Source organism: Saccoglossus kowalevskii, chromosome 17 (genome assembly GCF_978046115.1).
Source record: "Saccoglossus kowalevskii chromosome 17, keSacKowa6.1, whole genome shotgun sequence".
In the NCBI taxonomy this organism is placed as follows: Eukaryota; Metazoa; Hemichordata; class Enteropneusta; family Harrimaniidae; genus Saccoglossus; species Saccoglossus kowalevskii.
The window spans coordinates 25,605,190-25,624,744 of record NC_140657.1 but is presented as its reverse complement, the minus strand read 5'-3'; the positions used below and the strand labels follow the sequence as shown (position 1 = coordinate 25,624,744).

General features: G+C 37.3%; 1 protein-coding gene across 2 annotated transcripts; it reads right to left on the bottom strand.

The window, feature by feature from the left end:
* Nucleotides 1–1,455: 1,455 nt before the first annotated feature.
* On the bottom strand, nt 1,456–17,321 carry LOC100375317 (uncharacterized). Of its 2 annotated transcripts, XM_002733922.4 has the most exons (9): nt 17,156–17,321; nt 11,628–11,746; nt 8,117–8,245; nt 5,230–5,382; nt 4,348–4,384; nt 3,740–3,765; nt 2,918–3,031; nt 2,676–2,792; nt 1,456–1,894 (listed from the first exon to the last, which is right to left on the bottom strand). In XM_002733922.4, the coding sequence occupies exons 3-9, from the start codon at nt 8,237–8,239 to the stop codon at nt 1,847–1,849; spliced, it is 618 nt and encodes a 205-aa protein (XP_002733968.1). In that variant the 5' UTR covers nt 8,240–8,245; nt 11,628–11,746; nt 17,156–17,321; the 3' UTR covers nt 1,456–1,846. The 2 variants fall into 2 exon arrangements, with proteins under 2 accessions (XP_002733968.1, XP_077864674.1); XM_078008548.1 differs by lacking the exons at nt 11,628–11,746; nt 17,156–17,321 and adding an exon at nt 8,357–8,428.
* Between the last annotated feature and the right edge of the window lie 2,234 nt (nt 17,322–19,555).

Here is a 19,555-nt window from a genome sequence, read left to right as displayed (position 1 = left end):
TGTGTGTTTAGTATGAGTTCTATAATATATATATATATATATATATATATAGTTGTTCAATTTCTCGTAGTGGGTGTAATGGAATTGGTGATTTTCTTCGAGATTTCGCAAAATGCGAAATAATTTGATTTTTAAATTGGATTTCTTTTCCTTTTTATAGTACAATGTCGACCCGGAAATGCCCATCTTTCGGGGAGGGGGTATGTCGTTGAGATGTCCTTACTTCATCGAAATTGACCAACATCAGTTCTGTTGTGCATACCATTTTATTGAGCGTGGAAATACACAACAAATATTCTCGCGGTTGCCGAATCTCACACGATGTGTTGACGTCATTGTGACCTTTGTTTGTTTGTTTGTTATTTCACACATAACACAGGATCTAAACAGTTTATTGTCATTACGGGCACCATGTCTATGGATGATTCAAAATGACTATTTCAATCAAATTTGAATATTTTAATGCAGTGACAAATGGAATTGTTTAACAGTTTCTGCTTGTAACATTATAATGCATATACATTCAGTTTCCCTTTTACCATACGCATGCGCTTCGAGGACCCCTACTCAACGACCGGGTAGCTGGTTTTAACGGAATATTCTGTTGAATATCTAAAAGTTTCAATGTGACGCAGTAGTTTTGCATTGTTCAACTGAACAACTGAACAGAAACTGTCACGCTCTACTATGCTTGAATAACCTCGCATTTAGTTAATCGTAAACGTATGCTGATATGTAGGCAGCATTTGTGCAGCACCGGACTAGTGATTTTATGACATGGACACGTTACTGTTACAAGAAAGGAGACGCATGTAGGACTTTGGTTGGGCGTTATGTCATTGTCACATTACAGATCCTTCCCATCACAATTAGACAGTGTTCTGACTGCAACACTGATACAAGATTCATTAACATACTAGGCACAAAGAATACTGTCATGCTAAAATGTCTAGCAAAATACATATACGAATGCTTCAACCTAAGAGAAATCAGATTAAAAAAAAACAGCTGCCTCACAGATATCTAAATAAGTAATGCTTATATTTACTTTATTAATTTGCATTTCTAACACATTCTCGGGCAAATTTTTGTTTTGTTCAGTTATTTTTTTTCACTAGTGTATCTTTTTTTCTAACATAGGATGACAACCATGCTTTATTGTACTTACATCTACATGTATATCCATTTTTAGGATACGACTTCAATAAAGACTATTATTATTATTACATTATATTCTGGGATACGTATGCATACCTAATGATTGTTTTAGTTGGGCGCCCCTCTAAATCTGCCACGTAAGAATAATACCTTTTTTTCTCCAGTGAACTTTCGGGTATGATATTTACATGAAGAACAAAAGCGCCGCTCGGATATGAATGAAATATAACACCCAGTGAATCACCGCGAGTCAGCACATTACCTCCGCTGATGGTTTACCACATATGTACACACAAATTGACTTAATTAATTGTATTTATTGCGTTAATATATTCAAGTGATAAAATATCATTACTGTTAATCGCAGTAGAAATTATGACAGATAACTTCCGTCGTATATTTAAATGAATGAATGAAAACATAAATACGGATTGTAAAATACCGCAATAAAGCACAGGATTACCAGTGACGCGGTTTTTATTTAATTTCCATTTAAATTAAAATAAATAGAGATAAGAGTGTTTGGTTGACACACCACAGATAAATTCCATGATGTTGTATATCGGTGTAAAAAGTGACCCGTTTATATATTCACGGTATGCTAGAATCATTCATCTTGAAACCCGTGCTTACTGTATTAGACGAGTAGAACTTGGTTCCCAAGTGCGATGACGTCGATCTGACGTCGTCATTTGCCAACGAGATCGTCGGCGAGTGCGTACATTTCGTGAACGGTCTGCAAAAGAAAAACAGTGCGTGACGTCAGTGTCTTCGTTCAATTTTTACAACAGTATGCCCAATGCGGTGAAAACATTGTCAAAACGTCGAACTGCGCTTAGTTGTGCAGTCGTTTGTCATTTAGAATATAGTAAATCTCTCAAAAAACATTATCATTTTTATTGACAGACGACCACAAACGAAAATAATATGGTCGTTGTGAACGGCCGTCATTCCACCTATATAAGTCACGGAACCACTTCGTCGATAGAGAGTGCAATTCATATGAATGGTGTATTCTAGACGTACGTGCTGGGGGACAATGTAGGAATATGACGAAAATACACAATGCCGATGTTGGGGGCGCTATCGCAGGTAGTGCTTGTTTTCTGAATTGCAGAGCACCGTCCTCTTGTGTCAAGGATGCCGGTAACTCGTGACTGTAACGGGATTTTGATTGGCCAATCAACTGCAATTTTTCATGTAATACTTACTCTTTCCTGCTAGCCGCTAACAATGAACGTCAGTGATTTTAAACATTTATATGCGTTCAATTTCACACTACTCACCCAGCCAATAGTCGTCAACTACCTTCTATTCACGGTGGCAATAATCGCCCTCCCCGCCAGTAAACAAACCAAATGATTAAGTTTACCGTTGGTCTGCGTTTATACTGTGTTGTAGATGGAGGAATTGGTATTTGTAAATGAAAATAACCCACTTTCATCTCAACCATAGATAATCGCCGATGTTGGCGCTGATCAAAAGATTCAACCCACTAGTATTGTATTAATTCTTACCTCGGCTTGCATAAACTGTATTAAATTTGGATTGTTGTAGTGTCTGTTATTTGTAATTGCTTCATCGACGATGTCAGAAGACTCGGTAGTAGTTGCTTCCTCTTCGGAACCTTCGTTCTGTTTACCACAAATGTAACAAATATACCATTTTTATAACCGCCACGGCATAAACAAATTACGTACTCGTAAGAATGCTCAATATTTGCCCTTGTAACTCAATTTAATTATAATAAAATGTCTACCTGCTTGGACATTTGTGTGATTTCATCACACGACAGGCTCTGTTCCTCGCTTTTCCGCGTACGTCGCGAACTTGATCTTCGTGATAGACGGCCCTTACTGGCGTGAATGCTTCTCTGAAATCGACAACAACCGCATTCATTATATGATGTATCTACAATTTCAGGCTGTCAGTGCAAATACCGAATGGTTTATTATATTTATTAGAGGGTGTGGGTATGTATTTGTAGATTGGTTGGTGATTACGAATTGGAAAACAAATCCGCACTACAAATTATACACAAAAATAAAGTGTAAGCGAGAAAACAAAGTATCGGTAAGGGGGAGCGGGGTCATTACCTGCGCACGCACAGGAAACGAGTCCCAAGCGACGATAACAACGCACGCTAAAAACGTAAAGGGTCATGGTAAACGCTTGTTTGTAAACAACGACATTCTATGGTCGTTTGCTGCATGCGCAGGTGACGACTTCCCCACTTTAATGATACAAGCGTTTAACTAGTATCCAAGTGGAAATTTTAAAAGCACTACTAAGTCTTGTTTATTTTGTCACGTGAAAATGTCCATCAAGTAAATTACAAAGAGCAAATAACAATCGGAGGTACCATGAGATAAATTCTATTTCAAGTTGGCGATTTTGGAGATGCAAATGAGCAAACTGTATACAATGGAGGTCCATAATTCAAAACTTTGTTTAGATACGAGTAATAATAATATATATAAGCGTAGTATTCAGGACCACTAATTAGCTACGAGTAATTAGCAAATTATCACTAGTTATTTGATGCGAATTTGTGCAATAAAAATAAACCCGACTAACTTACCTTTCGACCGCCTTCTGAACTTTCACCTAGACAATGGAAGAACGAAATAGTATAGGGTTAGCGGATTATCCGTGTTTTGTTGAGTTATTTATCCATAGAAAAAACTGTTTAATATTTGACACGTTGTTTGTAATTTGTGTATATTTCCGTCAAATTAACGAGAATTTCAGGCATCTATGCATGTCCTGGCACACCTGGTCCAAGCTTCATTTCGCAACTCACCCATAGGGGCTGACTCGTAAAGAATACTTGGCCAAGGTACGACGTGTTTGTTTGTTTGTTTGTGATTATCAACTACATGTATATAATTTCATACAATATTTGAGCCAATTGAGAATATATTATATCAGCTGGGCTGAATGTAAAAAGGCAGAAATAATGCTAACAGAGACAAATATAAGAGAATAAAGTTGGGTTGATGAAAATGATTCGGGCACAAACTAGCCGGAGGAAAAACATGTCACACTCCGAACAGTCTTTTTCTGGAAGTCTAGCATAACTGACATATCACAGAAATACCAGACAGTCTCAACTTCCGGTCCAACGTACATTTACAGTAAATCAGAGCCCGTTATAAATCGATCAAATTCCTAAGCTATTGACCATACCTTCACTTGCACCGCTATTGGATCCTTTTGATGATTTCTGGAATGAAACAAAGCATATTATCACGATGAAACACAACAACACTTAACCATAGTCCCTCTATAGGAACTGTGCATGAACTGAGAAAAAAAATTCTATCACCACCGTTTTTTTTTTTAAACTGGAGAGGGGTAATGTTTTTTCTACGGACTTAGGATGGAATTTTCACTGCAACACCGTGGCATATTTTCTACGCTTAGTGCTGCTCATACCAGTGACGTATCTATATTTGTTATGGTTAATATGGTAATTTATCTTGCTTCGGTTTTGGGGTGAAGCTACCCTCAGAATAAATGTAAAATATAATTTTGTGCTAGATTGTTTTCAGGATGCTGTTTTTTACCGCATTTTTTAGTTTTTCTGGACCTAATTTTTAACCTCCCCGCGTTTTCGTAACGGCCAACCTTGACATCTAATTCGTTTAGATAATAGTGCGTACTCATTATTTCAACAGGCATGCGAATTTGTGTTAATTACTAGTATTTCATCAAAACACGTACAAATTAGAATACGCAACAAATCAAAACCAAAGGCGTTTATCAAAATACAATAGTGTACACGCAGCAATTGTTCACTGGGTTTTAATTTCGCTATTTTTTTCTGATAAGTAATATCCGCTTAATTAAATCCGCGTGAAATTTGAAATAAAAGTGTTTATCTGCTATGTTTGTGAACTTAAACCTCAGTGAAATTGACCAAAACAACAAAATAGTAACATTAAATGTCAGTGAAAATAAATGTTTTTTACAGTCATATTAAAAAATCCAAAAATATATCTAAGTTATTTATTTATTTCCTCTCAAAGCTGTCTTTCTAATCGGTGGAATTCAGAGTGACGTACTAACCCTTTTCTTTGATCTTTTCCTCTTGTGTTTTACTTTCCGTTGTTTCTTTTCTAGAACATCGTATGGACACGGGATCTTCCCCTGTAAAATGAGCTCCTTCTCTCGTTTTACTTCGGTCAGCGCCAAGGCTTCTTCTCTCTTTTTCAAATTCACCTGTTGACGATAAAATGGTTAAAAGCAAGTAAGAAACGCAGAAAAAAAAATCTTAGAAAGTCATGTTTTTTTTCTAAGAAACAGGAACACGATTATTATATGGGCATTTTAACTTCAATGTGAAGTACGCCGTCTACGGCGAAAATAATATGTGTGAATAATACAGTTGTTGAATTACTTGTGGTTTTCATATTTTCCCTAGATGGTACTAGAAGGCTGAGCTCATGCCCGAATAACCGAATTCATTAAATATGATGATGTATGTCTATATGTATTTTAACCGAGAAGTACAGAATTGTCATGGGGTAAATTTGAGCTGAGTGTGATTGTTTTTGTCCTTTCGCCATCAACAAATCGCCAAATAGAATAGCTGGTTTGTGTCCAAAAGCTATAATGGCGGATGGTAAATCAGTCTGTGAACTAAGTCAACGAGGGCGCTTTCTCGAACGATTTTGTATGGAAGAATAAATACCTGTTCCTTTTTTAATATTAAGGGCAGTAGTCGTCGCGCGAGATATATGGGTCACATATAAACAAAGATGGTGGCTTTGACTGTTGCGCAGATCAATGAGTACAAACTGAGACGCTACCAAGCTTTAATTAGGTGTTTGTAAATGTGATAGAAAGGTATCGAATGAGTCACCGTCGGTATTCAGTGCAAGTCGCGCCAAGGTCAAACTTCATACTTGTGATTTCAATCGGAAGAGTGCGTTGGATTGTGGGAAAATCAATGTTTATCAACACAAGAGTCGCACATGTGCAGCGCGAAGACCACCGCCCTTTGATTTACTATTGTACATTGTGATCACAATGGATTACGATTTATCGTAAACTGACAACGTGGACGCGCATACCGATGTGGTGATATGCTTTTCGACTTGACAGAAAAAATGATCCTTTTTCGCGAAATACCAGCAGACTGACATGCCTGGATTTGGAGCAATTTATTTGCTTGCAGGCATTTCCAGCCAGTCTCACTTTGGGATGCATAAGGGTAAAAGTGGCCTGTTGTATCTGAAGCCAGAAGGTTGCTAATTCAGCAACGAGTATGTGAAGCACTCAGAGTGGTCTATAAATTATGTTTCAAAATGGGCAAGGGACCTCTTTTTGACTTTTTTCAATAATCAAAGGGATTGTATTGTGGCATTTTCAAGTTACCATGATTTTGAACTAGCGTAATAAGGGGTATTTGTTTTACTTGTATTTTTTTCAATGGGTGGTTTTTGAGGGATCTGGTCTCCTCAAAATTTGGTGCCTTGCTTACTCGTATATAAATAATACAATTTACATATTCTAAGATAACATCATTGTTATGTAAAATCTCACATCTCAGAACCCATAATGCTTTGCGTTCGGGCACTTATAATAAACATGGCTCTCTCCCAGTACAGCATACCGCGCCAGTCCGAGTTAATAAATTAGTATACCGTGCCTAGCAGGCATAACAATTCTGTTAGCCAGCGGTTACACAATATCCTCCTTTGCCTAAATTCATTATTTGACTTAATTTGGTACTTAAAAAAACGTAAAATATGGTATGGCTCAATAAAAAGAAACATATTGCCAGGAGAACGTGTCACCACACTGCTGTTAATCCCACTTTGCAAATAATTGTGTAGATGGGAAAAAATACGAACAATTAATTTTAATAAAAATACAACAAATCATTATATACTAAATTGGAGCAGGTAGTCACAATTCTTTTATTTCTGTTATAAAGCATATGTCGGCAAAAATGGTCGATTTTATAGCAGAGGTTCAGATGCGAATTCTTTTATTTCATTTTCCTAATCTCCATAATCTCACAAATCACCTTATGTTCACATTTCTTCATTTAATGCAATGATGACGTCAATTTGTAATCCTTTCGATTTTATTGTATGTAAATAGTAAATTAATCGCGACGTACTGATTATATCATGTATGGACATTCAGAAATAATAAACGAAATCATCAAGCGAAAAATATTGATATAGTTATTTGATGGCGCTGTGATAATTCGCAGTCGCCACCGTCACTATCACATCTCCCACGACATCTACCCTGATTTCACCATGCCGCCACTGCTGCCTGTCACATCCAACCATTTCGTTATCGAACGATTTGCTCCTCCACGATAATTTCTTTTGATCCAATGAGATGCAATGATAATTGGTTGAAACAGTGTTCAGAAACGATCAAGATCACAGCGTGTGCAATTCACTTTTAATATTACTTCCGGAAGTTAGACTGACTCGAGCGATTGTGTGATTTTTAAAATTAAAAAAAAGATGCTGGATAAATCAGTTTATGCCACAGGTGACACTTTACACCCAATTTAAAAGATCAGTGTATCCTATTTTTATTCACAAAAAATACACTTCGACATGCAAAAAACAGATATTTCTTTATCTGCACTTTGAAACATGCTGGCCCACGAAGTTTGGCGAAAATGGAACACATGTTTACAATCTAATCAAAATGTTAAAGCGGCAGAGTCGTCACCTGCACATGCGTCAGATGGCCATAGCGTGTCATTGTTTACAAACAAGAGTCTACCCATGAGCCTTTGCGTTTTTAGCGTGTGTTGTTATCATCACTTGGGACTCAATTTCTGCGCGTGCGCAGGTGACGACCCTCCCGCTTTAACATAGGCTTTACTTGTACGGGTGTATTAATATTCAATGAAATAGATTGACTGTATATGTAAATGTGACACATACAAACAAACACACAAGCGGGAATAATTACTGACCTCGTACTCCACCTGTAACCTCTTCTTCAGCTTGTCCATATATCGCTTATCGGTTATTCTGACTTCGTCTGTACCCATTAGCGATAACAGTCGCTGACTGTGAGCGGACGGAGTAAAGGGCATCGTGACCTGTCACAAATACAGAAAAAATGTGAGGTTGAAGAATTACTAGTCGATATTCAGAGAAGTAAACAAACAAAACAGGATGAATCAAAGATAAATTATGAAATTAATGTATGCCTGTCTGTCTGTCTGTCTGTCTGTCTGTCTGTCTGTGGAATAATACAGTCACAGCTGTCACCATTGCTGGGTAGATCTGGCATTATTGAAATCACACACAGTCACACCGGGGAGTAGGATTTATTGATAATCGGTATTCACAAACGAATGCATTAAAAACAGAATCTGCCACGGTATTCACGTGACCTTCTAACAGCCTGAGGGATATGCATTTCAAACAAACAAGAGAAGTGTTGAAATCAGACATGCTATTATAAGTAATTAAAATGGTGTGTAGCATTTTCGTTATAAACAATTAATGTATAGACACGGGTATTGAAAAATAAACACATCCGGGTAATTAATGTACATAAAACCAACTCCATGTATTTCACTACCCCCTCTCCCAACCACCACAAGAACATTACAATATACAGTAATACAGTAAGCGAGTTCTACAAATATTGAGGTCTCAAACCTATATCAATATTTAGGACTTGTTTTATCATGTAGGAATACATGGTCTTACGCCTTAGATAATTTGGCTGGTCAAGCAAAAAAAAGGCAAGGTTTTCTTTATTCTGTTTTCAACGTAAAGTTGGTGTACTAAGATTCAATGTTTAATCCGAACTTTTTGATAATCTGATACTGCCAATAATACTGTTCGGGCCAAAATTTAGTGTTATAGACAGTGTGCCCTAGCTTAGAAATTACAACGCATTTGTGTTGATAAACATCGATTTTCCCACAATCCAGTGCGCTTTTTTAATGAAATCACAAGTACGAGTTTTGATCTGGACACGACATGCACTAATTACGGCCGGCAGCTCAATCAATACCTATCAATCACCAAAGAAAGTGCATAGTTAAAGCTTAATAACGTCTCAGTTTGTATTCGTTGGTTTGTGCAACAGTCAAAGTCGCCATCTTTGTTTATATGAGTCCCATATCTCGCACGATGAAGTGTGCTCGCTGGACTAACTAAGGTTATATTGTTACATTAAAAGTATGTTGCAACCGGAAAAATATTTTATGCAAATTAAATAAACTAAATATAGACCTGCCTTGGCAGGGCGTTGTTGTTCAATTTCTTGGCTAATGGTTTGAGATAGACGTTTTACAGGCACTGATTTGGAAGACAGAATATGTGAAATCTGTTCAGCAAAATAGAGAATGAATTTCAGTAGTCCTGATTTGTCTTTTGTGCAGTATCATGATGGAGATCTCCTATACCTAGATATTGCAGGTCATTTCAACTTAACAATAATAAATAAAAATATCTAATATCATAAAGCCATGTAGTCCATGAGCCAAGTGGTTAAAATAGCGGATCATTACCACCCGGGGTGGCAAAGGCTATCATATATCAAATTGAAGCTTATTTTGTGTAGATTCCGAAAAAATATGATAGCAATGTTTTTTGGTAGCTTAAAGCGGTCACGTGACCTTGAAGTTAAACCACCATGCATATTTATACAATTCATTTAATTGCGTTTTTGCCCATTACTTTCCCAAAATTGAATCAGCTATCATATCCACTGCTGTGACATGTTGGTATTTTGATGTATATTATATATATATATATAATTTAACTTTCGAAATATTCGAAAAAATCACGTGACAATGACGTCATTACGAAAAAATCTAAAAATGGTTACGCTAGAAAATATATGTTATATGAATATAGATAATATAGATTTATCTCTTTATTTTGTATATATTAATATATTAAAGCGGAGGGGTCGTCATCTGCGCACGCGCGGGAATTGAGTCCTAAGCGACAACAACAACGCACGCTAAAACGCAAAGGCTTCTGGGTAGACGCTTGTTTGTAAACAATAACACGCTATGGTCGTCTGCCACATACGCAGGCGACGACTCCCCGCTTTAATATATTTGCGCATTACTGTATCCAATGTAAAGTAGGCTCGAGTAGAATTGAAGACGTCATATTCGTCATACTTTAAGTTCATACCATCAGAATACCGAAAATGAAAACAAAAATGGAGTCACCGGATGATTGTTTTGAGATACAAGAGCCCGAAATATCATGGCTTACATGGTGAGATTATTTTTGTTCATATCTAAAAAATTTGCTTGGTGGCAATAACACTACATTGTAATTATTTCAACTATATTTATCGGTCATATCAGCTTTTATCTATGAAGTTAACATACATTTTAGTCTTTACTAGACATTCTAGACCCAGTCTCCTAGCAATATACTAATATAATACTATATTTTAAGGGCAGTAACACTATTAAAACAACGTGAAGACGAGAGTGTTTAGTTATTCGACCTGGCACAATATTGTTCTTATTTAAAAGCTTCCACTCGAATTGCAAAGTAACGAAAGTGACGTGTTTTATAGCATTAATTCCTTCCCGTTGCATTTGTAGCGCCACCAGAGAAAACAATGGAGTCACGATGCGAGCTCTTGAAATATGAAATACGATACAATGAATGATTAATAACCGATTCTTGTTAATTTCACGGAAATTGACACATTGTCATGCATGATTAGTGATAAAAACGGTAACGCACACATACATTAGTAAACACTGCGCCACCTGGGACCAAGGACTCCACAAGTCGTTAAACTATTAGAAGCGCGTTGCCCAGCAACAAATTATCACCCCATGTGTATTGCCGTGCCAAGTGATCATACGTGCCTCTACTTATTGCAACTATACAGTATATGTTTACACTACGCATATGCGATCATTATATACAATATTTTATATTATTTATTTAGACACGATATGTACGTGTGTGTATCGTGCCATAGTACGCAACCAACTCTTATATGAGGTTTGTTACATTTTAAGATTTGGGAACAATTCGGGGACTCGGCGTTTAGTAATAATACTAAATTTAAATACAGCAATACATCTTGGAACTCGGGCGTGGTCGTTAATCAATGTCTCGGTGATGAATTATGAATAACACTCGTACACCGTAGTTTCAATAGGACACAGTACGAGTTTGCTCAACGGCACTAGACGCCACGTCAGCATCGATATGAGGTTATAAAATGTGTCCATGGTTGCAGTATCTATGCGCAGTTGAAACTCTAAATGTAGGTGTGATGTTTTCATCACATGACAGTCGACCTAACCTGTCAGTCGTGGGCGTTTAGAACGCACCCATGATGATACAGGAAACACAAACAACACGATGCGACGAAGAACAATCTATGCATATCCATTCATTATATGAAAGTCGACTGCTGAAGACCAGCAGTCGCCAATGGATACATGTGTAAAATAAGCGAAGTCGGCACGTACTTACCGAGTATTAAAGGCACAACACAACGTCCTCCGTTGCCCAACCTACGTTCACAGTATAACCTGATGATATGCGGCAATGTATGTGCTTCGTTTGTTCTCGTCGGCTGCTTTGTCACGTTTCTATGGAAACAACATCAAGAACGATATATTATCATCATGCTCTTAACTATTCTGCCGAGCATTCAATATTATTGTGATTAAAAACGGTCGCCCTGAGGACGGTTTGGTAGTATGACATCCGGGTATTTTGATTTAAGACATTCTGTCCTTGGCATGACGGATCGGTTCAACGCTTGATTAACATCAACTTCAGTTTAATGGTATACCAGAATAAAGTGTAATCACAACAGATAAGAGAATATTTAAAAGCCAATTACTGTTCATTGAACATTATATTTTCCGTCAATTTCCTTGCCACCTCATTTACAACCACTGTCACGACTGCTCTACGTTAAAATTCAATAATTGCAAAGTGCTATGTAATTGAAATAGCTAGTTTTTTAGGAATGTAGGTATATAACAATAGTCGAGCTTTGAGCCTTCACAAAATCTTTTGAAATGTGGCTTAAAATCACGAAAAAAAAAGAATTAATTTTGGTATTAATTTACCATAATTTGACAGAAAGAATTTTAATGGCAACAGATATGCCCCAAAATGTATAGGTTTTACACCACAATTAGAATTTGTGTCAGTGGGTAGGTCACGTAGGCACCCATAAATGTTATTAAACATCTCTAAAACAACACCTTTTTGCAAGGGTTACACCTGTATTTCGAACGGTTTAATTTAATATGACACTAGAATAAGGAAGCCTTAGGATTATAATTTCCGAGTCAATTTTCGTAAAAAAAAACAGTTGTTTTAAAATGGCGGATTAATACATTACAGTGAGTAGTCAGGCTGGATTCATTTTTCAATATTGTCCATACCAGTGCAGCTGAATTGACTTTCACTATTTGATAAATAGACGGTGTTCGTCGCGCAGCGCGTGTTCCGCGAATTTCATGTAAATAAACAATGTATTTTACACGCGTAGTGTACGTCGCTATGAGTCCCATATCGAACGGGACTCGGCCCGGGAGCGACGACCACCGCCTTTTACCAGCCACTGAAATCACCGACTGACCAATAAGTGGACTCTAAGCAAGCTATGAGTCGTTTGTATCGACATTTTTGCCATTTCTTGTAACAGGTGACCAAATTTCGGCTTATGTCTGACGAATAATATAAAACTAAGTACCTGCTGTAGATTTGTCATACTATTTTAAAAGGATTAGGGTAGCAATGGCCAAAATAAGATAAAACGTCGGGTATCTATCACACCAAAATTATTTACAATGCCAACGCAAGATGATATCTGTCCAATTGATAAGTGTTAAGTTCAATGCGAAGGAGTTTATTTTTTAACAGCATAAACAAGGGTCGACTAAACTCGAGAGCTTCATTATCGAACTTGTTATGGTGATAGTATTGCAATTTGAATGTGATTATCATCACCTTTAATCGTTGCATACCAAGATATGACAGGGTATCCGGGCAACGAACGCATGCATGAAGTAGTGTGCTCCTATGTGTATATGTACGGAGATACACACAGTGGAACTGATACTGTCCTGTTCGCTCGTAAAGATGCCAACAACCGTGTACTAACCGACACTATTTGTCAAGTACACATTGATTTCAGAAATTGTAGTAGATACACATGTAAACGATAGTATCATACTGTTATGCACAAGTGTGTTTAGAATAGAAAAGCGGCGGCGGGAGAGGGCAGTACACCTTAGTACAACCATCAATGATTCAAAAAAAATGTTTTAGCAAGTATCTAAGAGTCGCATCCCAGGCGAGCCTGAAGCAGTTTTTCCGCAAAAGGAGACGACAAGACAGTTTAATCATGTGCACGCACGCAGTACGTGTTTACTATAATTAGACATAGTCTTTACCTTGCCGTTTATTCGATGTTATTTGCTTAATTTAATCATGTTAGACACAAAACTGCCTTATTTTGCATAAACGTAATGTGTAACACTTAAATACTAAAAACGCCCCCAAAATTGGTACTATAGTCTATTGACTATCTAAACATTGCCCCAACGTTACCACCTCTCTGCCTAGAAAATTAACAGACTCTGTACTATTCAGTCTACAATTGTTGAAGTGAAATGCATTTCATGTAACAATCTACAAAACAAAAACACTCACTGGCAACAGATTGCCAGCTGCCGTCAACACTGTTTTGAAAACAACATACAGTGTACGTTTGACGGTAGAAAGTACACACAAACCATCTTACCTATTTTAAGTCTATGACGCTGACGATATGCTGCGTACTCAAACAAAATGAACTCTATTATTAACTAGCTATTAAACAATTGGTGACCCTTGACCTCTGACGAGGTTATCAAACATATGAACTACATTGAAGGGACTGGCTCGATTTTATTGCACCCTAGATTAGTTACCATAGCAACGCCTGTCATAGAAACGAGACGATCGACATTTAATGTGTGACAGGTGGTTGTGAGCATAGGTGGGTCGATCGACATGTGCATATAGTCGATATTGTTGTCCATTGGTTGTGACAAACAAGAAACATCTCGCGTTATTTATCTGTATCAATGATTTTACTCCCTCGCCCGCGCGTGATTGGATGCCTACTTGTGTCGATTAATGGTAACGCGCTCGCAATCGATGCTAATTAACGCGAATATCAGACTTTACAGCGCGAAAATTATGACTGAGTGAATAAAACATTTTTTTAATAACACGTTTGATGAAATTGATAAATATACAGGCAAAATGTGTGACCTTTATTTTATAATCCGACTTACTGCAAATGGTTGAAACGATGCATCATATAAGAGTGATACCGTTTATATATTCACCCAATTGGGCCATATTTGAATATTTGGCCTCATGTGGCTTTGATTGATCAGAAATGAACCGACGGATTCTGATTGGCCAGGGGTCGTGCGACTGTACTGTTGGAGCGTGTAACTTATTTTGTTGTTAAGTTAACACTGCACAAATTAGTTGAAAAATCAGTGATAAAAGTCGTTTGGTTAATTTGTCTGAATATTGACCAGACAGCAGGTTCGTTTGGTCACAGTCAAAACCACTTTTAGTAGAAAAATTGGTTTAATTACCGGTCGAATATTTTTTTATTTATACAAGGCAACAAACAACATTTCTAGAATAATTCCACTTAATTTATTAAAAAAAAAACATTGTCGAGGTTGTAACCTGGCTTGCAGTGTGGAGAGCAACCAGTATATTTTGGAAACCTTACCCGAGGTACACATTGAACGGGTTGCGTTCGTCACGGTGTCGAATTACAAATCGGTTCTTGTCATAATTGTTTACGAATTACTTAAATAAGGAATAGTTCACTGGCATGGCGATAATATCTAGTTTATTTAACTGGCTTCTGGCAGAATGCCTCGATTGTTGTATAGTATGCGATGTTATTGAAAATAATGTTATCGACATAGCTATAAAAACATGTCACAATGATAAGATTGACATGTTGTGAACGTACACTTGTTTTTCAGTGAATTTCTTGGTAACTAAGTGATGGAGGGTCCTCAAACAAATATAGCACATTCTTCAAGTTCTCCTAGGAAGCTGAGTCTTCAACAAATCACTTTATCTTGAGAAGGAGGAAGCACACTGCTACTAATTAGCTGGAGTATCGCAGTTATCGCGCACCACGCGTTTGAATTTTACACGTGTCACAGGGGATCCATGTCAAATACACCGACACGTTATGACGGCGATGCTGCGTTTCAACGTTTGGAAAAATGTTCAAATGAAATTGTCAGTCAAATGGCTGCCAGTTATTTTTTTTTTTTTTTTTTTTACAAACAATCAAATAATCTGTAAAGTTGTTGGTGAATGAAACTTAAAGCGGGGGAGTCATCACATACGCATGCGTCAGATTGGCATAGTGCGTCATTGTTTACAAACAAGCGTCTACCTACAAGTCTTTGCGTTTTTAGCGTGTGTTGTTATCATCGTTTGGGACTCAATTCCCGCGTGTGCGCAGGTGACGACCCCCCCCCCCCCGCTTTAATATTGATTGCACAAGAATTCCAGTGGATTACACCGGACACAAACACAGCCTAGCTGCATTTACCACAGATCACACCTAACGTTGATGTTAAAGCAGTTTGTTTGTCCAAATCACGACCTTACTCAGACTATAATACTATAATTTGGGGTTACCCGGTTCAAAAATATCTGAATAAACTTGCGGGTCTTATTAAATAAATTGCCGGAAGTTGAATGTGTGTTCTCGCGCCAACAGAAAATATGTGTAAGTTTGAGAATATATGTGCGGACTCTTTTTTTAATTTTTTGAATTCTTTGTGGTTTATGCCGTCATATATGGTTGAGTACTTGACAGTTTTTCACGTGTTGGTTCAACGTTGTGTGTCAGTTTGTAATAACCTATTTGAAATGTGTCGCTCGATCGTTTTGTGTTTATTCTATTCATTCTTTTATTGTGTAAATTCTATTTACGAAATAAAAATTTGGATAATGTGTGTATATGACGTTATTTCTACTTTTAAATAAAAAAACACACACTAATACGACATCACTAAAACAACTGAACCGGATATATATTACACGTGAACCACTTAAAGCAGCTACATTGATGAATAGTTCGAAGTTTCTCTGCCGTAATGTATTCATCCATCTAGTAATCATCGCTAATACAACATGTCGGTATTATATACCCCCCTCCAGAATACAGCGCACATCACTAAGAAAATTAAATTCCTATTGGGTAATACATCTGTCACGATCTCTGATACTCAATCATTGTTGCCATGGCGATGCGTGATCGCACATCCAAAGCGCAATACAACTGACACTCTGGTGACGACGGTGTGCTTCTGTCAATATAATTGACATTCAAGCGACATTGTCCGTTTCCCATTCTTCACAATAAATACTGCCGTACAACTAATAAACGAAACACGTCATTACAAACACTTTTCTGTTGATATTATCAGTCACCCGACTCATTTCCATATTCAGCTTTAAATAATTCATTAGTTAATTAGTTGTTCAATTCGATTGATGGATCAGAACACATTTCTTCTCTAACACGGTAACCAAGCAACGAGTTTTCGAATTATTTAGAGGCATGCGGCTATACCAACGTGATGTACCGTGACGTTCAGTTTGCGACTCACATGGCGACACGAGAAAATATATAATATGTCACGTGACGAACACCAATCAACATCACTTGGATTCAAATAATTTTGGATTAGACAAGAAAAGGGATCATCCGGTCGGGTCAAGGTGGGTTACACTGTCAAGTTAGATTATGTGGCCGATTAATTATTCCCATATTTAGCACGCATTCGCTGTAAATAATTTGGTGTTCTCACGCTTATGCTTTGTACTGTGGCATTATGACACATATTCGGCGCTTACATCACATCATATCGCAATAAGCAATTCTGGTTATTAACACGCGACCGCAAATCTAGAGTAGATAAGCAAACATGACTTACCTCCGCTGTTCCTGTCCAGGGCGTTGCTAGTATTCAACACATACGCACATACCTACTAATCTGCCTTTGCGTTCACGTTGATGTTTAGTGGGAACGCATCTTTGAATACATAACGAATTTTAATAATAATATCACGCTGATAAAAGGCAGCGAAGATATAATTATTGTTCTCAGAACGGACACTGTGTGAGAAGCGCATGCGCGTACGCGACTTGGGCATTCTCTCTTGTCAACAATTATTCGAGAGCGATCGATCACACGCGCGCTCGCGTCCTCATCCATTATTCGATTATTCCTTTAGAATGAGTGGCGAACGAAACGCGACCAGCCACACGATTGGACAAGTGGTTTCCCAATGTGACAAATAAACCGGGCCAAAATTGATTTATAGAAGATCTGCCACTTTGTTCAGACACAAGCAATGCATAAAACCATACGTCTGACACCATTTCCAGTTAATTATTTGGTGGCCGTTATGCAAATATAACGCAAAATACAAATGTGACTAACTGCTCACCCCGGAGCACAAATAGGTTAAACCTGGGCACGCCCTTGAACAAATAAACGTGTGATTTTTGGAGTGGTGTGTTGGCATAGCAGAAACAACTGTGCATGAAAAAGGATTAATTATTCACTGTGTTTCAATTATGCTTATTTCGCTGACTGGAAAATGCGCTAAATTAAAACTCAGTGAATATGTAAAATTTAGCATAGAACACATTATCTAAATGATAAAACTGTGAATTTAAAAACCCATTGAATATGCCTGAAATGGTAAATCAGTGATATTTAAACCCAGTGAAAATTAGTCATTTCACAGTATGTTGTTCTTTCACTTAGTTTTGTGCTCATTTTTCGCAATGTTTTTGCGGTTATTTGTTTCCATTGTGTGAAATATAAAAGCCAGGCGTGCAATTTTGTTTTAGCTATTAACCCCTGCAGGACCCACCCCCCTGATTCATTAGTGTTCATGTTGCTGTTGGCCTTCCCTTATTATTGTATGCGGTCAAAAACGCGTTTAAGAATATAAATTGAGTTTTGCCGCGAATCTATCTGGCGAGAAAAACTATGACTTGCCTACAATTTCAAATGTGTCTGAATATTCAGTGCATACTTACACGTGTGCGAAAATCGGTTTTAATCAACAAAACGTGTCAGCACCACCCACTCGTGGTGAGCGAATCTCACAGTCTTGATGTGTTTTCAGCTGCATGTTATAACTAGTCATTTTCGGTATTTTAAAGATATAAAATTAAACATCGGTCATTAAGCATTAGGGAAACCCGGTGGCCAAGTTTAGTTTATGATGAATCACAATCCAATGCCAGTGGTTAATTGCAATGAAATGTACGTTTTCGTCTATATTGCAATTTCAAATTCATGGAACAATAAGCGACAATTTTTTTTTTTGTACACCATCCCATCTAGCTATATCTGCATATCAGATGTTGGCTACCCTAAACATATTTAGTAATTTTACAAGCGGTTCAAGTTATTTGTTGCTCTGTGGGTGGGTGGGGGGTGGGGGTGGGGGGTGGGGGGTCTCATCGCGGGATACGCGTCTGAATATCGTGGAGAAAGGGGTATATTTTCAATGTCCACGAAACATAAAACAAAAGAAACAAGAAAACAGCGTATTCCCTGGTGTTTCTCTCTGCTACGTGCATCGTACAATGTTACAAGCTGACAGAGCACCGTCAACAACAAACAAGGAATAGAACATGTCTCTATTTCAATCAAATAGTTGCAATACATTGACGGCAATCAGTAGACGGGCACCGTTGAATTTTTTGCCACCTATACCAGGCAAGTACTGCCCGGGTTGTTATCCTGAGCATCATTCAATCGTCACAATCATGATTACACTTATTAATTAAGTAAAAGTATGTGGTAAAACACATAACATAAATTCAAGTGAATACCTCTATCACATAGTGTTTGTTAGTCATTTGTTTTGTGTTCTTGGGCATGTTGATGTTGATATCGTATGAATGCTTTGTTATTTCTGTATTCACAAAAATCAATGTTTTCATGCCGTTTTACTCACTAAAGTGCTTTAAAATGTGTCAATAATATTGAATTAGCATTATATTAGGCCTAAAAATATGTTTTTTCGTTTCTGTTTTTTTTTAATTTTATTTGTTTATTTATATATTTATTCATTGCAAGGCTTAACATTATTGTCACTTTTCAATTTCTAACACTAAATGGCGTGTTACGAATACCGTATCTGATATTAGGTAACCGCATGTTGGCGCTGTCGTACTCTTGTTATCATTCACTGTATTGGAAAAGGAATACCAAAATCTGCTTATTAGCTGCTTTAGAAATAATCCACAGCAATGCAATGATCGCATTCAGGTTCATAGTATATCTCATTGACATAGAAAAGTTGTAATA

What these genes read in the sequence shown, in the direction of transcription:
- LOC100375317 (XM_002733922.4), bottom strand. Translation starts at nt 8,239, where the DNA reads ATGCCCTTTACTCCGTCCGCTCACAGTCAGCGACTGTTATCGCTAATG. An exon ending in GGTTACAGGTGGAGTACGAG is followed by an intron (nt 5,383 to 8,116) that starts GTCAGTAATTAT and finishes TATCGTCAACAG; the next exon opens with GTGAATTTGAAAAAGAGAGA. An exon ending in TACAGTTTATGCAAGCCGAG is followed by an intron (nt 1,895 to 2,675) that starts GTAAGAATTAAT and finishes TTTCTTTTGCAG; the next exon opens with ACCGTTCACGAAATGTACGC.